This window comes from Zonotrichia leucophrys, chromosome 3 (genome assembly GCF_028769735.1).
Source record: "Zonotrichia leucophrys gambelii isolate GWCS_2022_RI chromosome 3, RI_Zleu_2.0, whole genome shotgun sequence".
In the NCBI taxonomy this organism is placed as follows: Eukaryota; Metazoa; Chordata; class Aves; order Passeriformes; family Passerellidae; genus Zonotrichia; species Zonotrichia leucophrys.
Window position 1 is genome coordinate 111366861 of NC_088172.1, and position 24897 is coordinate 111391757.

At 43.5% G+C, this 24897-nt stretch overlaps 1 protein-coding gene across 4 annotated transcripts in view; it reads left to right on the plus strand.

Moving 5' to 3' along the window:
• Positions 1-3448: 3448 nt before the first annotated feature.
• KIF13B (kinesin family member 13B) overlaps positions 3449-24897 on the plus strand; it is a 125947-nt gene continuing 104498 nt past the window's right edge. For 2 of the 4 annotated variants that reach the window (XM_064709950.1, XM_064709953.1), the window contains exons 1-2: positions 3449-3594; positions 15583-15676. In XM_064709950.1, the coding sequence (XP_064566020.1) occupies positions 3540-3594; positions 15583-15676 (149 nt within the window). In that variant the 5' untranslated portion in view covers positions 3449-3539. The remainder of the gene's footprint in view (positions 3595-15582; positions 15677-24897) is intronic. The other 2 variants (XM_064709952.1, XM_064709954.1) reach the window with 1 other exon arrangement.

The following is a 24897-nucleotide window of genomic DNA, read 5'->3' on the forward strand; positions in this document are numbered from 1 at the left end:
AAACTATTTGCCCGGCCTGTCCCTCCCAAGTGAAAGCTGCCACCCCCCCTCTTTCCTCCCAGCATAATTAGCATGTTCCAGGGCTGTGAATGGAAACAATATCCTCCCTCCAAGCTGTGCCCCTCCAGGGAGATGCTTCCCACAGATTGTGGAGCCCTGAGCCAGGGAAAGGCCTTGTCGAGGAATTCACAGTGGGGTAATTACACCGAGGCAGAGCTTGTGCCAGTGCAAGAGGAGCTGCACTGCTGTAATTCAGCGCAGGAAACAGGGGGAAGCAAAAAGGGAAAGTGCAGAGGCAGGACTTGCAGAAGGAATGAGAATTTATTGCTCCCGAGCATCTTCCCAGAGCGCCGAGCAACAGCATCAAAACTGGGATGGGTGTCTGGACTCTGAGGATGTCTCTGTCTTTGAAGAACTTCACAGAAAATAAATAGCAATGGTTATATGTAAATATCTTTTCTCCTTGGCAATTAGAAGTGAAGGAAGGCTAAAAGAGTGATTTTTCAGATTTTAAAAGGAATTCTTCATTCCGAGTAGAAAACTGGAGCAAAGCTTGCAAGAAGTGTGTGATTGCACTTAAAACGCACCAGGCACCTCTTTGGAACAAATAAAAAAGTGGTGTGTGATCCTTCCCCTAAAAGATTTGCTGCTTAATTTTACCTTAACCAGTGGTGAGTGACACAGGAGAGGAGATGCAGGAGAAGGGCTGGCTTTGGGTGGCACCTGCCATCCCCACATCTGGCCATGGGCTTCCTCCCATTTCTCCAAATCAAATTCCCGAGGTAAAAACCACCCATCCTCCTCCACTCATTGGTGTTCAGCTGGAAAGTGAGGATTAAATTCATTCTCCACGGCCAAAGCACTCGGTTTCAGAAAATCCTTGGTGCGGTTTTGTCGAGGCCCCAGCTGGAAAATACCACAAGAAGTTCAAAGCTGGGTTTCATCCTGTAATTGGATCCTCAAGTTCACAAGTGCAAGGACCAACTGTGCAGGCTCAGAGTGGGATGTCCCCTCTCCCAGGGAGCTGCAGAGATGATGCTTTGCCCTGCTGCAGATAAAAACTCAGTTTTTGCTTCAAGCTTTCACAACTCTGCTTGCTCTGAGCTGTTATTTAATTTTTTTTTTTGTAGCTTTAAGACATCTTCCCAGCCTTCATCTTGCTTGGGATGTTCTTAGGAACGTGGGCATTAATCCCAGCGTGACTTAAATGCCAACTTAATATTTGTTTTCTTTCTGCTTTGACAAGATATTCTTCAGGTCAGAGAGGCATGAAATGATAAATATTGAGTGCAGTTCTTCTGGGCAAAAAGTGCCACCTGACAAAATCTTATCTTGAACCTACTTGGACATGTGTTATTTATTTATTTCTGTCACAAAACCTCGTTCAGTGTTGGGAAGCCAAAGGATTACAACTGTGAATTTTGGAGGGGAGGGAGGTGTTTCTGTCCTTGCTGAAATCTGCCTTTTCAAAACAACATTGAGAGAATCCTTGTTTTGAACTAAAATAGCAGCTGCAAGGGTTTTCAACCATGACCATTTAAATGAGGTTTGGGGGTTTTTTTGCATCTTTGCATTTTAATTTCGTTCTCGGCCTTTGCAATAGGTGGCTGTGGTTGAGCGGTTGAGGGGTCTGGTGAGGATAAATTGTGATATTGTTTGATATTGTTCAGGCTGTGTCTGAATATTCCTGCTGAGGTTTTTACTGAGCTGCCTTTGCTGACACTGAACCCACTGGGGGTTGCTCTGTGAAACCAGACCCAGACGGGACCTGACCCATGGTCTGTACCTTGGGTTGTGGCTCATGATGGTTCTCTGGGATCCTTGGCACAGGAAAAATGTGGAGCTGTTGGAGTAAAACCAGAGAAGGCCACGGAGATGCTCCAGAGGCTGGAGCCCCTGTGCTCTGGAGCTAGGCTGAGAGAACTGGGAATGTGTCAGCCTGGAGAAGGGTCCAGGGAGAGCTCAGAGCCCCTTGCAGGGCCTAAAGGGGCTCCAGGAGAGCTGGAGAGGGACTTGGGACAAGGGATGGAGGGACAGGACACAGGGAATGGCTTCCCAGTGCCAGAGGGTAGGAATAGATGGGAAATTTGGAAGGAATTCCTGGCTGTGAGGGTGGGCAGGCCCTGGCAAAAGGTGTCCAGAGAAGCTGTGGCTGCCCCTGGATCCCTGGAGGTGTCCAAGGCCAGGCTTGGGGATAGTGGAAGGGGCTGGGGTTGGACCAAGATGAGCTTTTAACATCCCCTCCAACACAAACCATCCTATGATTCTGTGATATTTGACATGATATTACTTATAAAGTGATTTCTGATGGACAGAATCCCCATGGAACACAGAGGAAATCCCAAGGTGAGGTGTGTAAGTTCCAGTGGAGATGCTGTTGTCTGCTCAACATGAAATACCTCAGTATTTTCCCCAAAGGAGGGGACTCAGATGTGACGGGCATCCCTTGCAGCATCCCAGGGGTAGAGTGGCAGGGTCTGGGGTGACCTTGATCTCCTTCCACTCTATAAATGCCATTTTGGCTGCACACCCTGACAAATTCCTCTATTCTGAAGGACTCCACATCCAAGCATACAATGCCTGGGCCCCTCTCTTCAATGTGGACATTGAGGGGCTGGAGCATGTCCAGGGAATGGAATGGAGCTGGGGAAGGGGTTGGAGCACCAGGAGGGGCTGAGGGAGCTGGGAAAGGGGCTCAGCCTTGAGCAAAGGAGGCTCAGGGGGGACCTTGTGGCTCTGCACAACTCCCTGACAGGAGGGGACAGCCAGGGGGGTCAGGCTCTGCTCCCAGGGAACAGGGACAGGAGGAGAGGGAACGGCCTCAAGCTGTGCCAGGTTGGTCATTAGATTGGTCATTAGGAAGAATTTCTTCCCAGAAAATCTGGTGCCTGGGAAGTTCCACCTGAACACGAGGAAGAGCTTCTTTCCTGTGCAGTGACCAAGCACTGGAACAGGTTGACGAGAAAGGATGTGGAGTTTCCCTCACTGGTGATGTTCCAGGACTGTCTGGATGCAATCCTGTGCCCTGTGCTCTTGGTTGACCCTGCTTGAGGAGAGAGGTTGGACCAGATGACCCGCTGTGGTCACCATGAAGTTGACCAGTTCTGTGATTCTCTGCTTAGACATTGGCAGGGGCTGCCCAGGAAGGTTTCGGAGTCCCCATCCCTGGAGGTGTCCAAGGAACACCTGGACATGACACTCAGTGCTCTGGTGACAAGGTAGTGATGGATCACAGGTTGCACTCCACATCAATTCCACATTAATTAATTCCGTGATTTAATTAATTCCGTGATTCAGCCAGCCTGCTTCGTTACCAGGCCGGGGGCAGCGGGAAGAACTACATCCCCCAGCGCGCACCGCGGCGGCCCGCCGGGAGCTGAAGGGGCGTGGCCTTGCGCGATGCTCGCTGGGAATTGTAGTCCTTTCGGCATTGGCCCGGCGCGGCACCTCCCTCTCTGGCGCTCCTCCCCGCTCCGGCTCTCCCTCTGCAGACGGAAGCCGGGCAGGGACGGGGGAGCCGGGAAGGCTGGAGCGGCACGATGGGGGATTCCAAAGTGAAGGTGGCGGTGCGTGTCCGCCCCATGAACCGGCGAGGTGAGACTCCTTCTTCTTCCTCAGCATCCCCCTGCCCTGTCCTTCCCGGGGGCGGCGCGGGCCGGGGGTGCCGGTCCTTGGGGACAGGTGTCGGTCGGGACAGGTGTGTCCCAGTGCGGGTGAATCGGTGCGTGTCCGTGTGTCCTTCATTATTTATTTATTAATAGACACAGCCCGGCTCGGCACAGGCGGCTGTGCGGCCGCAGCCGCGCTGTGCTCACCCCCCTCTCCCGATATCTTTTCCCAAACCTGGATTTTTGGCTTTATTTTGTCCCCTCCTCTTCTCCGGGGATCAGCCCTCTCTGCACCTGCTTTACAGCCGGTTCCTGCTGGGACAGCGCTTCCTTCTTCCTGCTTTGCGGATTTGGGGGAAAATGCCTCTTTTTCTGCATTTTGCCCCGTGCTAATTCACCCCGCTGCTCTCCAGCCCTCGGTGCTTTGAGTGGGACGCTGTGAACCAGATGACAGCGGCACAAGGACAAAAAACAAGCAAGAAAATACAGAAGAGGAAGCGAGAATTGACAAGAAACATTTTTTGTTGTTGTTTTTGGGTTGTTGATGGCTTTTTTTTTTTCTTTCCCCTCAACGAAACTTGCCTAAGGGTTATGTTAATCAGACCGTGGTCTGGGCAGCTGTTTAAATGTTTATTACTTGTCTTAATTAGAAAAACTTGCTCTGGATGATGAGGAAGCGAGTATGAAAAGGCAGCTTCATCCAAAGAATGGGAAGGTGAAGAAGGCAGAAATCCAAGAAAGTGTAGGGTGTTTTTTTTTTTTAATCCCACATTCTCACAGGAGTATGCCAATAATTCCTTTTGGGGAAAGGGAATCCAGTGCAGTCGGTTTGGTAGCTGGAGCAAAAAAAAGGAGGGAGAGGGGAAGGCCTTTATTGCCTACATCACCTGACATATCTTTTTAATTCCTTTCTATAAAAAAAAAAAAGGGTTAAAGTGTTAAATACAGTGATTCTGTGCCTGTAAAACGTCAGCAAGGGAATGTTCACTGAGTTCACAAGAGCTCCTGAGTCCCACTTCCAGCACAGGAGATGCAGTTGATCTCTTTACAGTCTGGTGGTTTAGGGAAACTGAGGATATTTTGACCAAAAGTTTTGTTAAAGTTTGAGGTGCCAGTTCTCAAAATTGAGGAGAACCCATCCTTCCAGAGAATAGTTTGGAGGAGATGGAGTGGCAGTGTGGAGGAGCTGGAAGGTGGTGCCTGGTGTCGGTGACAGATTTGGGCTTTCCTCTTGCTCATGTCCCTTTCCTGACATAGATCATTTCCTTGGCTGTGCCCCAGATGTCTCCTGACTCTGCTTGGTGTTCCTCACCCCCAGGATTAGACAATAATTCAGGTTGGAAGGGACCTCTGGAGCACGTCAAATGAGATGAGGTTGCACAGGGCCTCCACCAGTGAAGTTTGGGATCTCCAGGGGTGACTAATGCGCCTCTCCCTCCCACATATATCCTTCATCTGTTCAGCCCTGAGTTTGTCCTCATGTTCCTTTCCAGCCAGGAACTCTGGGGAAGCAGTGGGGGAAGTGAAGGAATCTAGAGAAATCTAGATTGTATCTTGGTATTCTCTTTCATAGAATATCCTGAGTTGGAAGGGACCCACAAATCCAACTTCTGTTTGTCCTTTATTCTGTATAAACTTAAAAATCTTATAGAGAGGATGACTCCTGTCAGGAGTGAGGGACATTTGAGTATCAGTCCTTGATGCTCCTCAGAGAGAAGGGGGGCCTGACTGAATCCCCCACTCTTGGCAGTTTGCTGCTATTAAACATCCTGTTATTTGTGAGTGATGCCTAAATCCATTTAAGTCTAGCCTTAAGATCCATGTAGTTTTCTCCCTCAAACAAAGTGTCCTGGAAGTGTTTTTTGGTTTTTTTTTCCCAGCAGATTATTTGTCACAGTCCAGATGTTTTGGTCAGGTCTAAACAACTGATACCTCCCTATGGTATTTCTGATGCACCTTGAATTTATAGAAACAGTGATACTAAGGCAATAATTTTTCTTACCTTTTTAATGTTAAACTTAAGCATTTGTGTAACTGATTTTCTGAAGAGTCATCAATTTCCAAGACTTTTGTGGCCTTGCTTTTTTTTTTTTTTATTACGTTTTGAGGCAAGAGACAGCTTTCCTGGAAGCTCTTTCATACACATTTTGTTCTGAGCAGTATTTGTATGAACTTCTGGAGCTTTGGACCTGAAGCAAGTATTTGTTTTCTTCAGGATCACGAGTAATGTTCTTTCCTTCCCTCTGTAGCAAAGGGCTTAACATTACAAACCTGTCAGATGGCTGAGACTGTGGAAGGTTAAGCTTTGAAATATTCTTGGTGTTTACTTGTGGTGGTGGTGGTTGTCTTTGGTGTTTGAGTTATGAATTTCTTAAGGCAAGGGTTTATTAGGTTAATAAAAGTGGTGTGCTTAACTGTTAGGAGTTTTTTACAGCTCATAAAAGTATAATGGGTTCCTTGCCTGCATGTGGAAGGGGTTTGTGTATCAAATAATTGGTTATTTATAGCACTCACATTTCAAGGTGTTTGGATTGAGGGTCCTTCTCCATAAACTCAGTTTATAGCACTAATTTTTAGCGAGGGGAATAATTTCTAATTGTACTTGGGTTTGGGTTTGTTTTTTTTTTTTTGCATCCAGGCTACTTTATTTTGAGTCTCTCTTCAAATTAGACCTCAATCCTACTAAGCCTGTGAGGACGTTTTGCTTTTATAAAAATGCTGCTGTGCCCACACGTTCTCAGTGCCACGTCTGAGGTTGGAGGCTCTCCTGGGTGGCAACTGAGGCGTCTTTTTTTACATCCCTGCTGCTTTGCAAACTGGGATCTCGATTAACAGGCTTTTATGAATTAAATAATTCAGTACTGCTCTGTTAGATAAGGCTCCTGGTCTTTTATTTTCTTGGCTCTGTAATTCGCTGAAGTATTTCCTAGTGCACTGCGTTATTCAAATGGGGGTTTGATAACAATCAGGAAGTTCTTTTGCTGTTTTATTTAAGATTTGCAGTGGATTTCCTTTCATAAGTGTCGTGTTTGAACTCTCTTAGCAGATATTCATCATATTTCAGGTAAATGCAAATCTCAAGCCATATCATGAAGCAAAGCAAATGACAGCTGAAGGCTTTTTAATTAAGATTTTTCTGACTGAATGCTTTGTTTTCAGGTGATGTTTGGGTACAGGCAGTACATAAGTACATTAAGTCATTGTGTTTCCTTGTGCTTTTGAATCAGTTCAGTGTCATGTTAATTAATACTGATAAAAGTTGCTCTATTTTAAAAGAACATGACTTATGTTCAAGGATATGGCTGATGCCATTTAAGGCAGTCCAAACTGATCTAACTTGAGTCAATACTTTTTGAACAAAGAAAAGGCAGGAAAGCAACTGCCAGTGTTCTGGCAATGCTGCCATATTAAACTATCCTAGGATTGTAGTGTAAAACCTGCTGTTCCAGTTTAAATATCTGGATTAAACTGTTCTAGAACTGTAGTGTGAGACCTGCAGCTCCAGATTAAATATTTGGATTACACTGTTCTAGAACTGTAGTGTGAGACCTGCAGCTTCAGCTAAAATATTTGGATTAAACTGTTCTAGAACTGTAGTGTAAAACCTGTTTAAACCTCCAGTTTAAATACCTGGATTGTCTGTAAATACACATTCAGGTACCTGTTATGTTTATATGTATATTTATCCAGACTGTCAGTGTTGAAACAGGGATCTTCTCATACTTAGATGCTAAAGTGAGGAAGGAATTTGCTTCTGTATCTGTACAAGCTTCTGATCATTGTGTCAGGTGGTAATTTTAAGTCCTCCTACTCTTTTTGGAGGAGATTTCATTTCCATTTGAAATGTTTTTGGGGTTTGAGGTGAGGACGTGGGAGTTGTTCCCGTGCTCTTGTTTGTTTGTTTTCCCATGGAAATTACAACAGAGACAATTTATCTATAAATTGGAGTTTGTGCAAGTGGATTTATGAGCTTAATTACAGTATCAGAGGGCGTGAAATGGCACCTGTTGTATATCCTGATGGCAATGTGCAAACCACAGGGCTTTTCTTCACCTTTATCCTTGTCATACACGAGTGCCTGGAGTTTGGAATATTTCCTGGTGATGGTTGATAAGCCATAAAACAGTGTTTGGGCTATGCGCAGGATTAACCTTGAGATAAGGTGCCAAATGGGTAAAGGATGCAGAGTTAATGTTTCATCTTGCGAGGCAATTGTATTTTAAGAGCTCCTAAGGTGCTGCAGCCTTACTCCTCCCCACAGCCAGAGACTCCCAGACATCCATCGTGGATGCCACAAAGGAATTTCAGTGCTAATTGCACCTTCCCAGGAATTTTAGTGCTAATTGCACCCTCTGAGCTCCAAGTGCAGGGGGAGGTTCCCTTGCTGCTCTGGTTTCAGGTTGGCTGCTCCTCCTGAAGATCAGATACACCTGGAACAGCTCTGCCTTGGCTTTTGGGCGCTGGGTGGCTGAGCCAACTCCGGCATTTCATGCCTGTTAATAATTCCAGAGTGCTGAACTTCCCTGGGAGCTCACCAGAGTCCCCACACTGATTTATTTACTCTGTCCCTACGAGCCCAGGGGTGTTTGCAGCAGCAGAGCTGGCTGTGAGCAAGGTCCATGTCCAGATCCATGAAGTGCCTTCACTAAAGCTGCTTGGGAAGCTCTTTCCTTGCAGAAAACGAAGCAGCAGAGAATAGAACACATTTTTAAGCATTTGGACAACATGGAATTAACATGAGAGGGCACCTTGCCTCTTCCATGTGCTCGTGAGTTTGAGTTGATTTTCCCCTCATGGACAATCTTTGATAGCATCATGTGCCCTTCCAGATGCACTCTTGCATATTTAATGACCTTTAATTGCTGCAAACTGAAAATTTCATGACTTACATTTGAGCAGTTCATATAACAAGAGAAGCTTGAAAGGTGCCTTCATGTTGGTAGATGTAAAATACAAGAAATTACTCCATTTTTGTCAGAATTTATCACTATGTCTTGCTTTTGCACTCTTTTTTCCATATAAGCCCTCAGCATTATCATGTAGATGGAAGTTATTTTCACATTCACTCATCTCCTCAGTTAGTTTTGCCTTTATTTGTGTTGGCTCCTACGTGGCAAAGAGATAAGTCACTCTTGGGAAACAAATCTTGGCAGGGAAACTTGAGGACTTGTTGTCTTTGAACTGGCTTTCACATTTCTTTTTCAAACAAAAAAACAACAGAAGACCCCAAACAACACCTTCTCTTTTTTGTTTTTTCTTTTTTAGTTGATTGGTGTGATAATCAAATATTTTAATTTACTGTTTAAACATTTCTCAGTTTTTGCTGCTTGTTTTTCCAGACCAAGAAAGTTATGAGAAACCAATTGTGATTTCTTATCCAATGCAACTTGACGGCTCAGGGTACAACATTCCAGGACTAACCTCCAAGGGAATGTTAATCTCCTGAAAATCTACTGGCAATTTAAAATATAAAATTTCTATCGTCTGTCTTCACAGGAGATTATTTGAGCTTTTGTGTTTGGGGCCAATTTTGGTTTATGAGCTTAGGAGGGGCACTTTAAACCTTTCACATTTTATTTGTTATACTTCAGTTGGCTTTTGCAGCTTTTGTGAAGCTCTGCAAGGCCAGTTGTTCTGGTTCCCAGTGACTCTGTAGAACCTGAGGCCCATCTCCAAAGGGTCCTGAGATGGCACTGAAGGTACAGCTGCCCTAAATCTGGTAGTGGGACCAGGAGGAATCTGAGACAACTTTTATTTGGCCTGTCTTGTAACACCAGGTTCATGGCTCGGTATTTGAAAGGGCTGGAATGTTATCAACCTTCTTAAACTAATTTCTTAAATTGAGATGTAATGGAAAAAACTTGATGGAAATCAAAACTCTTGATTCATTGGGAAGTGCTTTCCCTTAATTCATAGAATCATGGAATGGTTTGGGTTACAAGGGACCTTAAACTCATCCTATTCCAGCCTCTGCCATGAGCAGGGACAGTCCCAGGTTGCTCCTAGGGATTGTCCCAAGTGTCCAGCCTTGACTTTGACACTTCCAGGGATCCAGGGGCAGCCACAGCTTCTCTGGGCACCCTGTGCCAGGGCCTCAATTCCTTCCCAATATCCCATCTATCCCTGCCCTCTGGCCATGGGAAGCCATTCCCTGTGTTCTGTCCTTCCATCCCTTGTCCCAAGTCCCTCTCCAGCTCTCTTGTAGCACTTCTAGGCACAGGAAAGTTGCTGCCATCTTATACAATGAGAAAAAATAGGGAATACAAAGTTGAAAATGTGGAGAAATAATTTGTAACAGACCTTTCATCTGCCCTGGCTGTAGTACTAAAAGCTCTTATTACACCATGCACCCCCAAACCATTACTTTAAAACTTTGCATATTCCCTTATTTACTGTATCGTTCTTCACTTTAAGATTATTTCAAGCTGCCCTGCACAAGCCTTCTCTTAGGATCATTTTGTTTGGGTCTGAAATGCAGTGGCCTGCAGTGGGATGGTTTTTAGGGTCATGGCTGAGGAAGATTCAGTGTCACCACATGGCAGTTCAAGTGTTTTTGTTTTGCCACCCAAGTTAGCCTCTGGAGTTGGGTGCACAATTATCCAGCCTCTGTTGTCAGTAGTTGCAGCCAGTCCATGGAAACAGTTCCCTGCCAGATCCATAAGCAAAGACAGGAATTTCCCATCCAGCATTTTCCAAAATACCTCTCTCCCCTTCCTCCAGGATTCACACACACTCCTTGTCTCTGCCCCAAACCTGATTAGTGCAATTCCAAGTGGCACCTTTGCCAGTGTTTCTTAACTGTGTTGTGGAAAATCTGCTGTGGTGAGTTTATCATTACCAGACACGTGACTGCTGTTACAGAGGGATTGGAAATTCTTACCTGTGGTGGGAATGGGCCAGTGCCTGCTGAATCAACCATCCTGGGTTTGCTTTTCCAGCTCTCTCTTGCTTGCTAACTTTTCCATCCTGTTTGAAACTCACTGAATTTCTTAGTGAAAAAGCCCAAAGTGATGGGGAGTTATTTTTATAACACCCACAATGCTTTCATCCAAGGCATAGTAGCGATTTGGGACTTACACAAGTGTGGTTTCAGCTATGATCTACACCGAATCCCAGTTTTAGAAAAGTCATGTGAGGTGTTGAAAAATCAAGGGAATGGGGAAGGAGAGTGGCTTCCTTCAACTCCCACCTTTCAGTTTCACAAGTGAAATCAAAACTCCTCCAAGGAACTCTCTGTGAGCAGCTTGGGCACAACACTCAAACAATTATTCTTACACTCAGCCCAGCTTTGCTTAACACTTGTACTGCTGTGAAATGTAAATGTGGAGAAGTGACTCACATAAGTGTTACCCTTTTATAATGGATGTCACAGCTCTCTTACTCTGAAGCTGTGGAAGAGATTTTCACTCTCTGCAATAAATGGTTCTTGATGTTGAGAGTCTGAGTTTTTATTCTTGACAGAGAAATTAGCTGATTAGTTTCTTGATTTTATGAAGCAAGTGAGTAGTTGATTGTGTTTTCTCAGTAATGACTGAAGCTAGAAGCAAGTTAGCAATAATAATAGGTGAGATTTTCTTTTTGTTTGAGGTGCAAAATTTGAGATAAATCTTTAATGAGCTGCTTCTGACATCTTTTAATTTTACCTTTAATTTCTGAATTTCATGCTGCCTGAAAAAACCACACCTAAATAGTTGAAGAAAATAATACCAAACTCTGTTAAGTGAGTCCTTACTACAGGAGGAATTAATTGGGGCGTTTGGATGTGCATCCTTCTGATCTTATCTTGGTGCATCCCAATTTTGCTTGTTGTTCAGGAGCAGCAAGTACCCAGCTCACCTGGGAGACACTGAAACTAGTAAAAGTAAGGGTGGAGTCCTTGTGTGATCATATCCAAAAGAGCAGGCAGATCATTTGACTATAAGGCCAACCTGCTTTAATGATATTAAAAATGTAATGAGGTGGAAATGATGATGATATAAGTTTCAGTAGTGGCTGATGTAAGATTCATCTCTTGATGAACTGGAAGCATTTAAGAATTTAAAAATTTGCCAAAGAATGTGATGGAGGCAGGATTTGAAGAAAGTGAATGATGTGCTGTTCAAACAGGATTTAAACAGCTGAAAGGAGAGTTTCCATGTGAGCCTTTGGCCAAGGTAACTGGGATAAGCAGCCTTAAGGCTGTCTGGATCCAGACCCAGCTTAGAGGCTCAATATAACTGTTTCTTAGGGGTTTGTTTCATGTGACACCATGAACTGGTAGAGCAGTTCATCTCAGCTGGGACAAGATCTCTCACTGCTCCTCTCTTCCTTCTCCCCACCTGTTTGCATGGCCAAGCTTTCAGTGGGCTGATGGAGCTTTCCATGGGGTCCGGATACATCCATCTTCCATGCTGAGTAGTTTTCTGCTGTTGAAGCAACTTGAGATGAGTTACAGAGGATCTGCTGAGCATGGTAGTGGCAGAAGGTGAGCAACAGGGACAGGAGAAAAGGACTGGAACCTCTCTTTTGAAAATAGCTGCTAGTTTGGCTCCAACACATTTTCCAAAATCATGCTGCACACCAAGGTGAGGAGTTTTAGCATTACCTGTGTGAGAGTGATAATCAAACAAGGTGTGTTGCACAGGACAAATTGGCTTTGAACCTTTTTTCTTGCGACAACATTTGACTGTAAGGAAGTCTTTTATTCTGCCTGTGTGCTTTCTTAAGGTCATTTCACAGAGAGAGGTTTAATGAGCACTGGTAAGATGGAGTTCACTGGGCAGTCATGGATGCAAAGCCTGCCATGGGCGTTCTCTCTCAAGAGCTGCATTTAAAAACGTGGCAGAAAGCATGCTGCTTGCAGACCTTTATGCTTTGCATGGGGCAGGTAAAACCCTTCCTCAGGAGCTGGGAAAAGCAGGTCACTGCAATACAGAGTGTTAATCACTAACCAGCCAGACCAAGATAAAGTGCCTTGTCGGATATGGGACGTACGGAGAACGTGGTTTCATCTGAGCAAGCATGTGTTGCATATTAATGATAGGTAAATTGGCTTTCAGGGTGTGGGGAGAAATTAAAATAAACACTGGCTTCTGGAACTCATCTGGCTCTTCCTCCTGCAGAAGCACAGTGTAATAACAGAGGAGCAGTTTTGCTCAGGAGAGTTGCAGTTTCATGTGGCTGCCTGCTTTGGCCAGTGATCTAGAGTTTTGTTTTGTGTGAGGTAGGAAAAAACTATAACATTTCTTTCCAATTTTCCAGCATTTCAGGGAAGAAACTCCCTCTGATTATTGTGTCACTTACCAGGAGAGAGAAGTCTGCAAGATGCTGTGCAATAAGCACAGCCTGAGAGATTTCCAGACTGAGTTTATAAGGTGCTGTGAGGTGAAAGAGCAACTACAGGTGACTGAGGAGGAAAGAGCAGAGATGAAGGAGGATGAGGATTATAATTAACATGATTAGACACGAGAGTATTTGGGTGATTCAGCTGAGGTGCTGAACCCTGTGTGGAGGTTATTCCCTGTAGCCCCTCGTCATCCTGGCGTGGGAGGGTGTGAACAGTGTGTCATGGCCATCAAAATCAGCACTTGGGAGCCCTTTCCAGGGCCAGTGACACCATTCTTGACCTGCTAACTTAATTTAGTTCTGGCCTTAATTACAATTTGTGCTATCATCTCTAAAATGGTAAAAATAGTCTTGGGAAATTTGTTGGGAAGAAAAAGTTATTCTGTTATTAACAAAGGTTCTGTCTCAGAAGGGTTCTACTGAAAAAAGAGATGACAAAGTTGCATATTTTTCCATAAAATTGTAAAAAAAAAAAGGTTTTTTTGGAATACAGCGATGAGCTTGTCATCTTTGGAGAGTTTCTATGACTTTGTCAAGGGCTGTACGAGTTTTAGGTGTTAAGAGTTCTAGGAGAGTTGATGTCACAGCTTTTTTAAAATAAATTGAAAAGTGGACTTGGTTCATAGTTGGTAATTCCCAAAACAGGTCTGACTCAATTGATTTTTGTTTCTAGAAGCTGTTGTAAATGTTTGTGTGTAGGCCCCATGTCCTGGGTGTCTGTAGCAGTGACTTTGGTCATGACACCCATCAGAATCAGCACTTGGGAGCACTTTCCAGGGCCACTGTCACCATGCAGGGACTTTTTTGTGTCTAGGCTCCAAGTCGTGGGTGTCTGTAGCAGTGACTTTGGGTGTGAACAGTGTGTCATGGCCATCAGAATCAGCAGTTAGGTGCAGTTTCCAGGGCCAGTGTCACCGTGCAGGGCCTTGTTTGTGTGGAGGCCACACGTCCTGGGTGTCTGTAGCAATGACTTTGGGTGTGAACAGTGTGTCATGGCCATCAGAATCAGTATCTGGGAGACCTTTCCAGGGGTGGTGGGAGTAGTGTCACTGTGCAAGGACTTGTTTGTGTGCAGGCTCCACATCTTGGGTGTCTGTAGCAGTGACTTTGGCCATGACACACTGTTCACACCCATTGGAATCAGCACCTGGGAGCCCCTTCCAAGGCCAGTGTCACTGTTCAGGGACATTTTTGTGTGCAGGCCCATTTCCTGGGTGTCTGTAGCAGTGACTTTGGCCATGACACCCATCAGAATCAGCACTTGGGAGCCCTTTCCAGGGCCAGTGCAGGGACTTGTCTGTGTGCAGGCCCCATGTCTGGATATCTGTAGCAGTGACTTTGGGTGTGAACAGTGTGTCATGGCCATCAGAATCAGCACCTGGGAGCCCTTTCCAGGGCCAGTGTCACCATGCAGGGACTTGTTTGTGTGCAGGCCCCATGTCCTGGGTGTCTGTAGCAGTGACTTTGGCCATGACATCCATCAGAATCAGCACCTGGGAGCCCCTTCCAAGGCCAGTGTCACTGTTCAGGGACATTTTTGTGTGCAGGCCCCATGTTCTCAGTGTTTCTAGCAGTGACTTTGGGTATGAACAGTGTGTCATGGCCATTGGAATCAGCACCTGAGTGCCCTTTCTGGGGCCCGTGTCACCGTGCAGGGACATGTTTGTGTGCAGGTGTGCAGGCCCCATGTCCTGGGTGTCTGTAGCAGTGACTTTGGCCATGACATCCATCAGAATCGGCACTTGGGAGCCCTTTCCAGTGTTAGTGTCACCATGCAGGGACATTTTTGTGTCCAGTCCCCATCTCCTGGATGTCTGTAGCAGTGACTTTGGCCATGACGCCCATCAGAATCAGCATTTGGAAGCCCTTTCCAGCGTTAGTGTCACCATGCAGGGACACATTTGTGTCCAGGCCCACATCCTACAGCAGTGACTTTGGTGCAGGCTGTGTGCTTTATCCCATACCTAACTCCATTTGTCACTGGGTGGATACCTTGGACTGCTCTCAGTGTTATCTGAAGCTTTTATTTTCCTTTCCCCGCCTCTACAGCCGAGAATTCTCACACACTCCAAATATCCTCATTACTCATAGTCCACATCCCACTGCCTGATGCCACTTGGGAGAGCTGGACTTGCCTGGAGCCTGTGGGGGAAGGACAAGCCCTTTTCTACGTGCTTGCACCTAAATTATTTTTGATGGGACTTGAATTTCTGTGAGCAGGTGCCCCAGGACTGACAGCTGGCACCGTATCACAGCAGTGGCCGGGGAAAATGTGCTGCAGATGGCAGGGGCAGCTTTCCCTGTGAGGCATTGAGGGAGCAATAAGAAGAGCTGTCAAAGTGGTACCAAGCCTAAATGGTTCTTTTTCCCCAGAAGAAATTTCATACTGCCCTTGTATATGCTGATTGTCCTTCAGTGAAACCCAAATGCTTTTTCTTGCTCTGAAAAGAGTGCTTGCTTTAAAGCTGGACAGGATCCATCCCATCAGAATATCCCTCGAAGTGGAATTTGGCAAAAGTCCTGTTTCTATTCTCTGGCTGATGGGTGGCTGTCAGGCTGCATGAATAAATTTGGTGTCTGGAGGAAGTAATGGTGTATATAATCCCAGTGCTTTAGGAGCAGCACTTGACACTCTCTCATTTCTTTATAGAGCTTGATCTGCATACAAAATGTGTGGTGGATGTGGATGCAAACAAGGTTATTCTTCACCCCGTAAACACCAACCTTTCAAAAGGAGATGCCAGGTAAGATTTTTGAATTGGGAAAGTCAGGTTGCATAAATTAAATATGAGTCTAACAACTAGGAAATGTAGGCCTTGATAGAAGGCTTTTAGTTAAAAAATTATGTATATTCTTTCTGCAGTGTAATTGCCATCATCCATAAAATAAGGCTGATTTTTACCCTGCTGGGAAGTTGCTTTGAAAACCTTGTGCATTTTCTTCCTGCTCTCAACAATGTGTTAGTGGTTAATGAATCCATGAGCTTTCATTTTTTTCTCATGTGCTGCTACGGGACAGGAGAAATTTAAATCTGCAAAACAATTTGAGCAAAGCACAGTTTGTAATTTTGGAATGAAATTAATTTTCGCAGTTGTTTTCTTATAATAGGTCATGGTGTAAGAAGGTGAATGGGAGCATTCTGGAGAGATGTAGCTGTAGGAGTTTCTTGACAGTGGGGCATTCCATGCATCAAAAATCCGTGGAGAAGTTTATGTCAGAACTGGCATTACTCTGTTAAATTACTGTGAAACTGAAAAGTCATGTAGTGAGTGATAGAGTTAAGCTTGTGACTACTTAATTTATTGCTTGATGCAAGGGGAGGAAATGGAAAAAATACATGCATGAAACAAAAGAATGGTGCAGGATAAGGCAAAACCTGATGCTGGATGTCTGCTGTCAATAGTCTGTTTTCTGAGAAGAGGTCTTAAGGGTAACAGGAGAAAAATTCTATGTGTTAAATTAAACACACAAAAAAGCTTTGTTTAAATTTTCATGTGATGCTGAGCTGTGTATCAGGGGTCAGAATTCATTAACTGATCTCTGATCATTTCAACTCCTCAAACCTAAGTGGACAAGGAAAGAGATCATCAGGTGCAGTATTTACCTTCCATTGTCATTAGCTGAAAGATTTATTACAGACAGTGGGACTGGAGCTTTAATAAGTTACTTAAAACCAAACAGGCTGTGTGTGGGGGTGTGTTTTTGTTTGTATCAATATCCTCCTCCTCCAGGAACATGTGCATTGTTCAGCTGCCAAAACCCTTCGTTGATTTGAGCCTTTAAAAACGGCAGGAAATTGCGATTTTTCAGAAGCCAAGTCATCCACAGCTGGATTAAAAACTTTACTCGTAGTTTCTCTAAAACATGGCAATGAAATGCCTGGTTTATAGTCCCTAATATGTGTTTAAAAACGTTCATGGGGCAGCCCCACATCATGCAAATCCTGTCCCTTGGCAGGGGAGGGCTGGGTTGGCAGTGGCTTGAGGTCCCAGACAAGGTGGTGAGCTCAGTGTGAGAAGAATGCTTCATTTGCATCCTCACAAATGGCCATTGCTAATCTAAGCAGGAAGCATAGGAAATTTATCTGGGGGTGATTTCATAGAAGAGGGGAAAGTGGAGGCCCATTAACTGCACTGTGGGTTTGCCTGGACATGGGTGAGACAGCAGATCCCAAAAACACAAGTTGGAGCGGTGTGAGGGTTTGGAACAGGGTCCTTTTGGAGCAGGTTACACCCTTGGGAGGCTGCTGCTGAATTTTCTTGGCTGCTGCAGCTCCATCAGAGGAATCTTAACTATCAGCTCAAGGAAAAGGTTTGTTGTAGCTGCAGTTTTTCTAGGTCTGGGGTTTAATTTATGCTCAGGTTCTGCTTCCGTTTCCAAATCCACCGTCAACTACTTTGCCTTCTGTTACAAAATCAATTTCTTTGGATTTCGGAGTTTTCTGGTGTCTCAAGTGAGCTGAAGGAATTCTGGCAAACCTTTTAACTAAACAGGGAAAAGAGAAGTAATAAATATTGTAAATACACAGTTCAGCTGCTTGTAAAGCAGGGCAAGTTTTGAAACCTCCAGAGCTTTGCTGCATTTCTCGTTGAGGTGCCAGGGCCAATTTAGGAACTGGGAAGAGAATTTTAGAGGCAGAATTCAGTGCTGTCACCTCCCCGCTTGTCATGACTCAGCCTTGCTCAGGCAGGGAGTGACATTTGGAAAAACAACCCATGACTTCTGGATTTAAGCATTTTTTTCCCCACTTCCATCTCCAAGTCTGGGAGATGAGGAGAAAAAATAAATCCCCCAACTTGAAGTGTGTGGGAACTGACTGTTGCATAAGGCAAATTGTGTCCATTAATTGCCACTGAAATATTCCTAGGTCTTCAGAAAAGTGTCTGTAGCTGTTTCAAATTTGGCATTAAAAATTAAGGAATGTTTTGAAAATCCTGGTGATAACTGATGGACCTCAGTTCTTCTTGTCTCTACAAACTGAATATATTATTTATACATTCATCTAGAGACTTGAGGATTAATAAGTACATGTAAAACACTTGCTCTTAAAAAAAGTCTCTTTTCATATGGCTGAAAAAATGTGGTACTCTCCTGTTATTAACCAAGAAATGACCTTTCCTGAGCTGGAGAGAGACAGCAGTTATTTTATTGAGCAATCCTTAGTGCTGTTGTGCAGGTTTCAGTAACTTGATCACGTACAAAAGATCAATTTTAAAATCCATGGGATAACCTCTAGGCTGGGCAGGCTTTGCTATTAACCTTGGGCTGCTGAGGGGGTGGCTTTGGTTGGGTGGTCGTTTCTTGTGTTAAAATTAAAATTATAGTGTGTGGAAATGCTCACCCTTCTCTTCAGCTGCCATCACAAAATTAATTGTGACAGATCTTGGAGTTCTGTCACAAATTTCCCCAAATGACCTCTGTGAATGAAAACCTCCCCTCAAGGATGTGTGAAGCTCCAGGGATTCGCTGTGGATGGATAATGTCATTAGCATGACTTGTCCCCTCTTTTGTTTGCTTTCCTGAGCTGTCTGCTCCCTCTGCTCTCCCTGTTGCAAAGGTCAAGGCTGAAGTTTCTTTATCTACTCGGGATTTACTCCGTGCTGCAAAGATTACTCACAGCATTCTTACCCGGTGGTGGCTGGGGCTTGGAAGAGGGTGTGAACTCATTGTGATTGAAGTGAATAGATAAGTCCTGGGCAACAATTGGAATGTTTATGGGAATTATTTTTTGGAAAATCTCCAAATTGACTCTAATTACTCCAGGTTCGTTTGTAGCCTTTTTTATTTTAACCATCAACTTGCTTGTGGTGTAATTTTACATCTCCCATACAAGACCTGTTAAAAAGATTGATTTATTTTTTTCTGACAGGACAGACAAAGGAGGTTTATTCTGTCTTGCAGACATAACTGTAATTGATGTGTAACTGTTATGAGCTCAGAGATCAGTGGTGTATCAGTCTGGCACAACCCTGTGAATCAGCCGTGGTATTTGTAAGGCAAAGCATTCATTAAATCTGCCCAGCAAACCCTCTGAGCCTTTTTATTAAGAGAAAATGCTTAAAAATGAAACAAGTGCTGACTTCACTGTACTTTTGTTGCAGTTTGTGGTTTCTCTAGCTGCTTTCCCTCTTGTTTTGCAGAACAGAGATTCCAAAGACTGGCACAGGGTAAAAACCTCTTCCAAGGAGTGAGTGCAGCTAACTGGAGCTGACAAGTGTGTTAAACCAGGCTGGTTTTTCCTCTTCAGCTATTGTAATGTCTTTATAATTAGTGCTTTGTAGTAGATGATTCAGTAATTGAGGATCTTTATAAAGATTTGCTTTTAAGGTATCTATTTCTGGATTTAAACCAGTTTACTTTTCTATACCCACACACACAGTTTTTTTGCTCATCAAGTCTTGGTGCTTAAACTCAGTTTGGTTGTTTTTAAGGAGTTCTGGAAATGGCTAAAAAATCTTGAGGATTTTTGTAGCCTTGCAGCAGCTGAGCTCAGTGATTTCTGCTTTGATGAGGAACTGGGTGAAGCCCAAGTATATTTTACATGGGAAAGAATATTTTTAGAAGATTCTTCTGCCATTCCAATTCCTGTTTTCTTTCTGAAACATATGACAGTCCTGAAGAAGGTTATGAGGAGATGGGGCTTGGAGCAATCTGGGATGGTGGAAAATGTCACTGCCCATGGCAGGGGGTTGGAATGGGTTGAGCTTTAAGGTACTTCCAACCCAAACTATGATTCAAGTGGATAATAAATTGCTAATTTCAGGTAGATTATGGACTTCAGGCAGCAGTTGGGTTAAAATGAACAGCCCAGTGTGTTAAAACTTTCCTGAGTTTGTCTTTGGACTGAAGTTTCTTTCTCCTTACAAAGCTGAAGAAGCTTTTAATCCTTTTGAAGAAATGAAGATTAGGACCAATTGAGACAGAATCCTGGCAAAGATTAAAATATTAAGAAAACTCTACCAGAAAACAAGAATTAGGGTCTCAAGAACCAAGCAGCATTAATTCACTCTTTTTGAAGTGTTAGGCACAAAGTGGAGGAACGGTAACAAACACACATGACTTGGAATATAAAAACAAACAAAACCTGGAATGGGGTGTTCTCGCAAGCCCACACAAGCTCCCTGTGCCCTGTGCTAGCCAGGAATCCCGTGCTGGGGAGGCAGGATAAGCCCTGCTTGGCACAGCCTGGGCAGTTACACAATGCTGGCTCTGCCCAGAGCAAGGTGAAGCCGCCTTTCACCTGCCTGGGGTGTGTGGGTGACTCCTTAGCGTGACTCCAGAACTCCCCTTAGAGCTGCTGGAAGCTGGAAATAAGCCACGACTTTGGAGCTCTTGCTGTGGGGAGTGTCAGAGACCTCGAGATCCCTCGATCATGATGGGAAATGCTAATTTTAGTGTGGAGGTGCCTGAGTGGTGAGGTGGTTAAAGTGCACGTAAATTGATTTTTTGTGAGAAAATTATAGATAAGGGAGTGTGTTGGTTGGGGTGAATGCACATTGAGTGGAAAAACAGTTATAAATTAAAAAATACCTCTATGATGTGGCAAAGTATATATATCACATATTTCAGTGAGCTGTACAAGGAATATATGTAATATATTCATTGGAATATATGTAATCTATTCCTTGGAATATATGCAATATATGGAATAATAAGCAAATATGGATATATGGAAATATGAAGCTATTGAATAATATGAAATATGAATATATAAATATGAATATACAAATATTACTATATTAAATAATAAGTAAAAGTCCCAGTTAAAAAAATTGGCAAAACCTGAACATATCATGGTCCTACTTACCTTTGTTCTGTATCTTACAATTTTGCACACAAAAATCCATTTGCCTCACTCACAGAGTACAGATGCCTAGAGAGGAAATGCTGACAGGATTATAGAGATGTTCTTAAATATGTAGATATATAAGAACTGGAAAAGTTGACTGATAGGAGTAACCAGGAAAAATTTACTTTTAAAGAATAACTCATGGCAGCAGGAGCACGCTGGGGTGCAGACTTCACCTCCACCCTAGGAGAGGACATGCTGGATCAGAAAAGGAGGCAAATGTATGAAAGCATTGCTATTTATGGAACTAATCTGCAGAACTCCACACTCCCAAGAAAACAGGCAATTACTGGTAGATAGTCATGGAAAAATGCCCACATTTTCTTGAAAATCACCCAGGATCCTGCCTGATGTTAGGCAAGAACCACTTGGAGAGCTGTCTCATCTCAGGCATCTGTGTCCCCAGCTGTTCCTGCATTTGATAGAGGAGTCTCAGCTGTTGGACACCACCAGAAATGGAATATTGGGCTCGCTGAGACCATTTGCATGCTGTGGTATGGTTGCTATTTGACAGCAAAGCAATTTAAAGGGAGAAATATTATTGTCTTTGAAGATGGGTGAAAGCTAATTGCTGTGCCTTTGCTTCTCCATATCTTTCCTGGCATTGTATTAATTCTGTATAAACCACTCGGGGGTGGGGAAAATTCAGATTACGATGTGTGGAAAGGACACAGAGTTGCATTAAGCAGGGATGGCTCCCCTGGCTGAGGTGTCACATTGGTGCATAAAATTCTGAGTATGAAAAGTTCTGGGTTAGTTATTATTTCAGCATTGTCATCCAGGGAACAGATTTGTGCAATGTTTTCATGTGCAGCAGTGTTCCAGGAAGCTGAGGGGGCAGGGAATGTGTGTGTGTATTCCTGAGGCTGAGAGCTGACATCCAGAAGAAAGGGAAGTCTGCCCCTTTTGACATCCAAACTGGTGGGTTTTGGGCACAGATCAGCTCACAGGAAGTTCATGTTTGCAAAAACAGCACCATGAGATTTTCCTGTACTGCCAGCTTGGCCTCTGTTTTACCCCTGCTCAGCTCTTACTTCAAGCATGAGCTTGTTCTGTAAAATTATAGTTATTTCTGCTGGATTTTATTGGTTACTGAACAGCCTGAAGAAGTTGGAAGAGAAGAGAAAAATAAGAGAAAAATAAGAGAAAAATAAGGCTAATTTGCCATTGACAGAGTCATTTAAATGAGTGAATGAAATTGCTTTTCCAGTCTACTGTCAAAGCTTATTCTGTAGGAAGTGGTATTAAACCTATAATTTGGAGGTGAACTTGTGCTGGGGGAGGTTTAGTTTGGATATTAAGAACAAATTCTTCACTGGGAGGATTTCAAGCATTGGAAGGGGCTGCCCAGAGAAGTGCTGGAGTCCCCATCCCTGGAGGGATTTAAAAGTTGTGTGGATGTGGCACCTGGGGACTTGATGGTTTTAGAGGACTTCTCATAATTTTGTGTGCTAATTAAGGCTAGACTGTCATCTGTTTCTCTCAGAATTATCTTCTGATGTCAAAATTATATGACTAAACACTTCTGATGAGTTTCTGCAGTACGTAGAAATAATTATAAATGTGCTGGGGACAGCAGGAATGGCAACAGGGCTGTGTCACTGCACCTCCCAAGGCTTTGGCTGCACAAAGGAGAAAAGAATTTGCACAAGGAGGTGAAGGCTCACCATATAAACTCCTTATCTCGTGTAAAATTGAGAAGTGGGAGTTCTGCCAGGAGAGAAGGAGGGGTTGCTGTGCTTCCAAGCTGTGCTTTTGAGGAAGTGTTTGCTGCAGCTCACGTGCTTTGACTGAAGGAAAAGTGAAAATCTGAGATAGAAACACTGCATTAATTTTTTCTGATGGATAAAAAGTAAACAGAAGTTTTGAACTGTGCTTGTGTGTGTCAGTGTGCTTAAAACAGACCTGTAACCTATTTTGTATTGTTTAAGTAAATAAATGGTGAGTATTGTGTTAATGATTTCTTTTATAGCTGATTTCCCTTCCCACCAGCTGGGTCACACCTATTTATGTCTACCTTTTTTAATGGCAAACATTGTCATAATTAATTAGCATTATCTGTTATTTGAAAGCTTTGTGCCCATGTGGCAAGTGAAAACTGCTTTAACATGAGCCATATCTTCCTGAAGTGAGAATTTGGGTGGCTGTGTCACTACCGGAATCATCCTTGCCCCCCATATTCCTTGGATGAACATCAAAAATGCCTTTTTTTAATCTTGCTGCTCATTTGACCAAGTTGTTAATAACCTGCTGCATTTGAGGGGAAGAGCAAATAGATGACAAATTCATTTGTTTCACATCATGTGATCTGAAGTACAACCCTCAACTTGTGCTTTATTGATTCTTAATCTCTGGTGCTTTTTCTCCTTAAAACCCCAAACATTTGTAAAGTACCTGCAGCCTTAATTCTTCACTGAATTGAAGGGTTTTGCTGTGCAATCTGTCTGCAGGTTCTGAAGTACTCATGGGATTATTGATCTGCTTGCAGACAGCATTTGGAGGTTGGGGGTGGTAATTGCTCAGCATCCAGGAAAACATTTTTCCTTCAGGAAAACTCTGAGGCTGGCAAAGGGTTTTGGCTGGGATTTCTCTGAGGAATTGACTTCTGCTGCAAACAAAAAATTGTCCCTTCCCAACAGCAGAGCCACTTCCCAGAGCTGGATTGTTTTCCTGAGAAAACCTCAACACAACCAGAAAGCAAAACCAAAACCCCTCTTGGTGCCATGTTGAAGCTATTAATGTGTTTAATATTTGAGTGGAATGCAGCTTTTGTTGAACCATTTATGGCAATTTTGAGGGAACTATCTCAACAGTTTTGGTTTTCAAGCCTACCTGTGTTTGAAGCTTCCAGTAACAGGTTGTTGAAGCTTCAGGGAGACTGTGAAGTTTTGTTTTCTTGACTTGTTAAATCTACAAAACAGACAAATTCTTTTGTTTTAAGAGGAGTCCCTCTCTCTCTCTATATATATATATATCTCACTGTTTTTATACTCAACCAGTTTTGTTCTGCAGATGTTTGAGTTTTAACTCCAAAATCTTGATCTCAGATGAATATAATGAGATCAGAAAGAGATGCAAGAGAGGATATTTCCCATCCTCCAACATGACTGATTAGTAATAATCAGGATAACTTTGTGCTGTACAGCTCTCAGACTCTCTGTTGCAGTCATTTTGATTGTGTCGATGTGTCCCCCAGGCTAATTTGGAATAAGATAATCTGAATGTTCAGGGTTTGATGCTCTCCTAAGAAGGTGGATGATGCCTCATCATATTATCAGTGATTGTATGGTCAACTGGAAGGCACAGGCAGATAATACCATATATTATCTTCTAAATTCCTTGTGTTTTGAAAATGGAATAGAAAAACTGTCAGGGTTTGTTTCCTAAGTTGTATACAGGCTTAGTATGAAAAGTAAAGAAAAGGCGAAACCTCTTAGTGTCTTACAGTGATTGTCCTGAGGAAATTTTAACAGGTTTTTAGAGTTGAGTGAATCAGTTTGAGGTAATTTGTCCTTTTTTTGTTGTGGTAGTGTTAATTTTAGGATGGCACTGTTGCACTTGATGCTGAGGTTTATTCTGATTTTGTCACCAGCTCTGTGAAGTCTGAAATGAAGCTACTGAATGCACAGGAACTTGTTTCTGTGTGTGTTTGTTACAGTAAAATGAGCAAATTGGAACTGCTGTAGCACCTCAAGATTTGGTTCAGTATTTGACATTCTTCTATTTGAATTTCAGTAGATGAGGAAAAACACAACAGGCCTGTTTGTTCTCCTCCTCCTGTGAGGAGAAATCAACAATCAGCATCCTCCAGGTATTTCTGCTTTCTGTTTTTCATGAGCTCTGTGTGCAGGAATGCAGCATCTGCTGCTCTTGCATGGGCAGCACCCTTCCCTCTGTTGGGAATGCTTTTCCTGCCTGGAAAGAAGCTCTGGAAGTCTCGCTGTTTATGGCCTCCTCCTAAAAACAGCACTAAATTTTGTGTGGTTGCAGTTTTAGAGGTACCAAACTCTCTTCCCTTGGTTGTAATGTGCATTCAAATAAGTTGTGTCTTTATCCATTTGTTTTGTGTGGAGCGGGACAGATTCTGGGTATATAAATCTGCCTGTGGGATGAGCA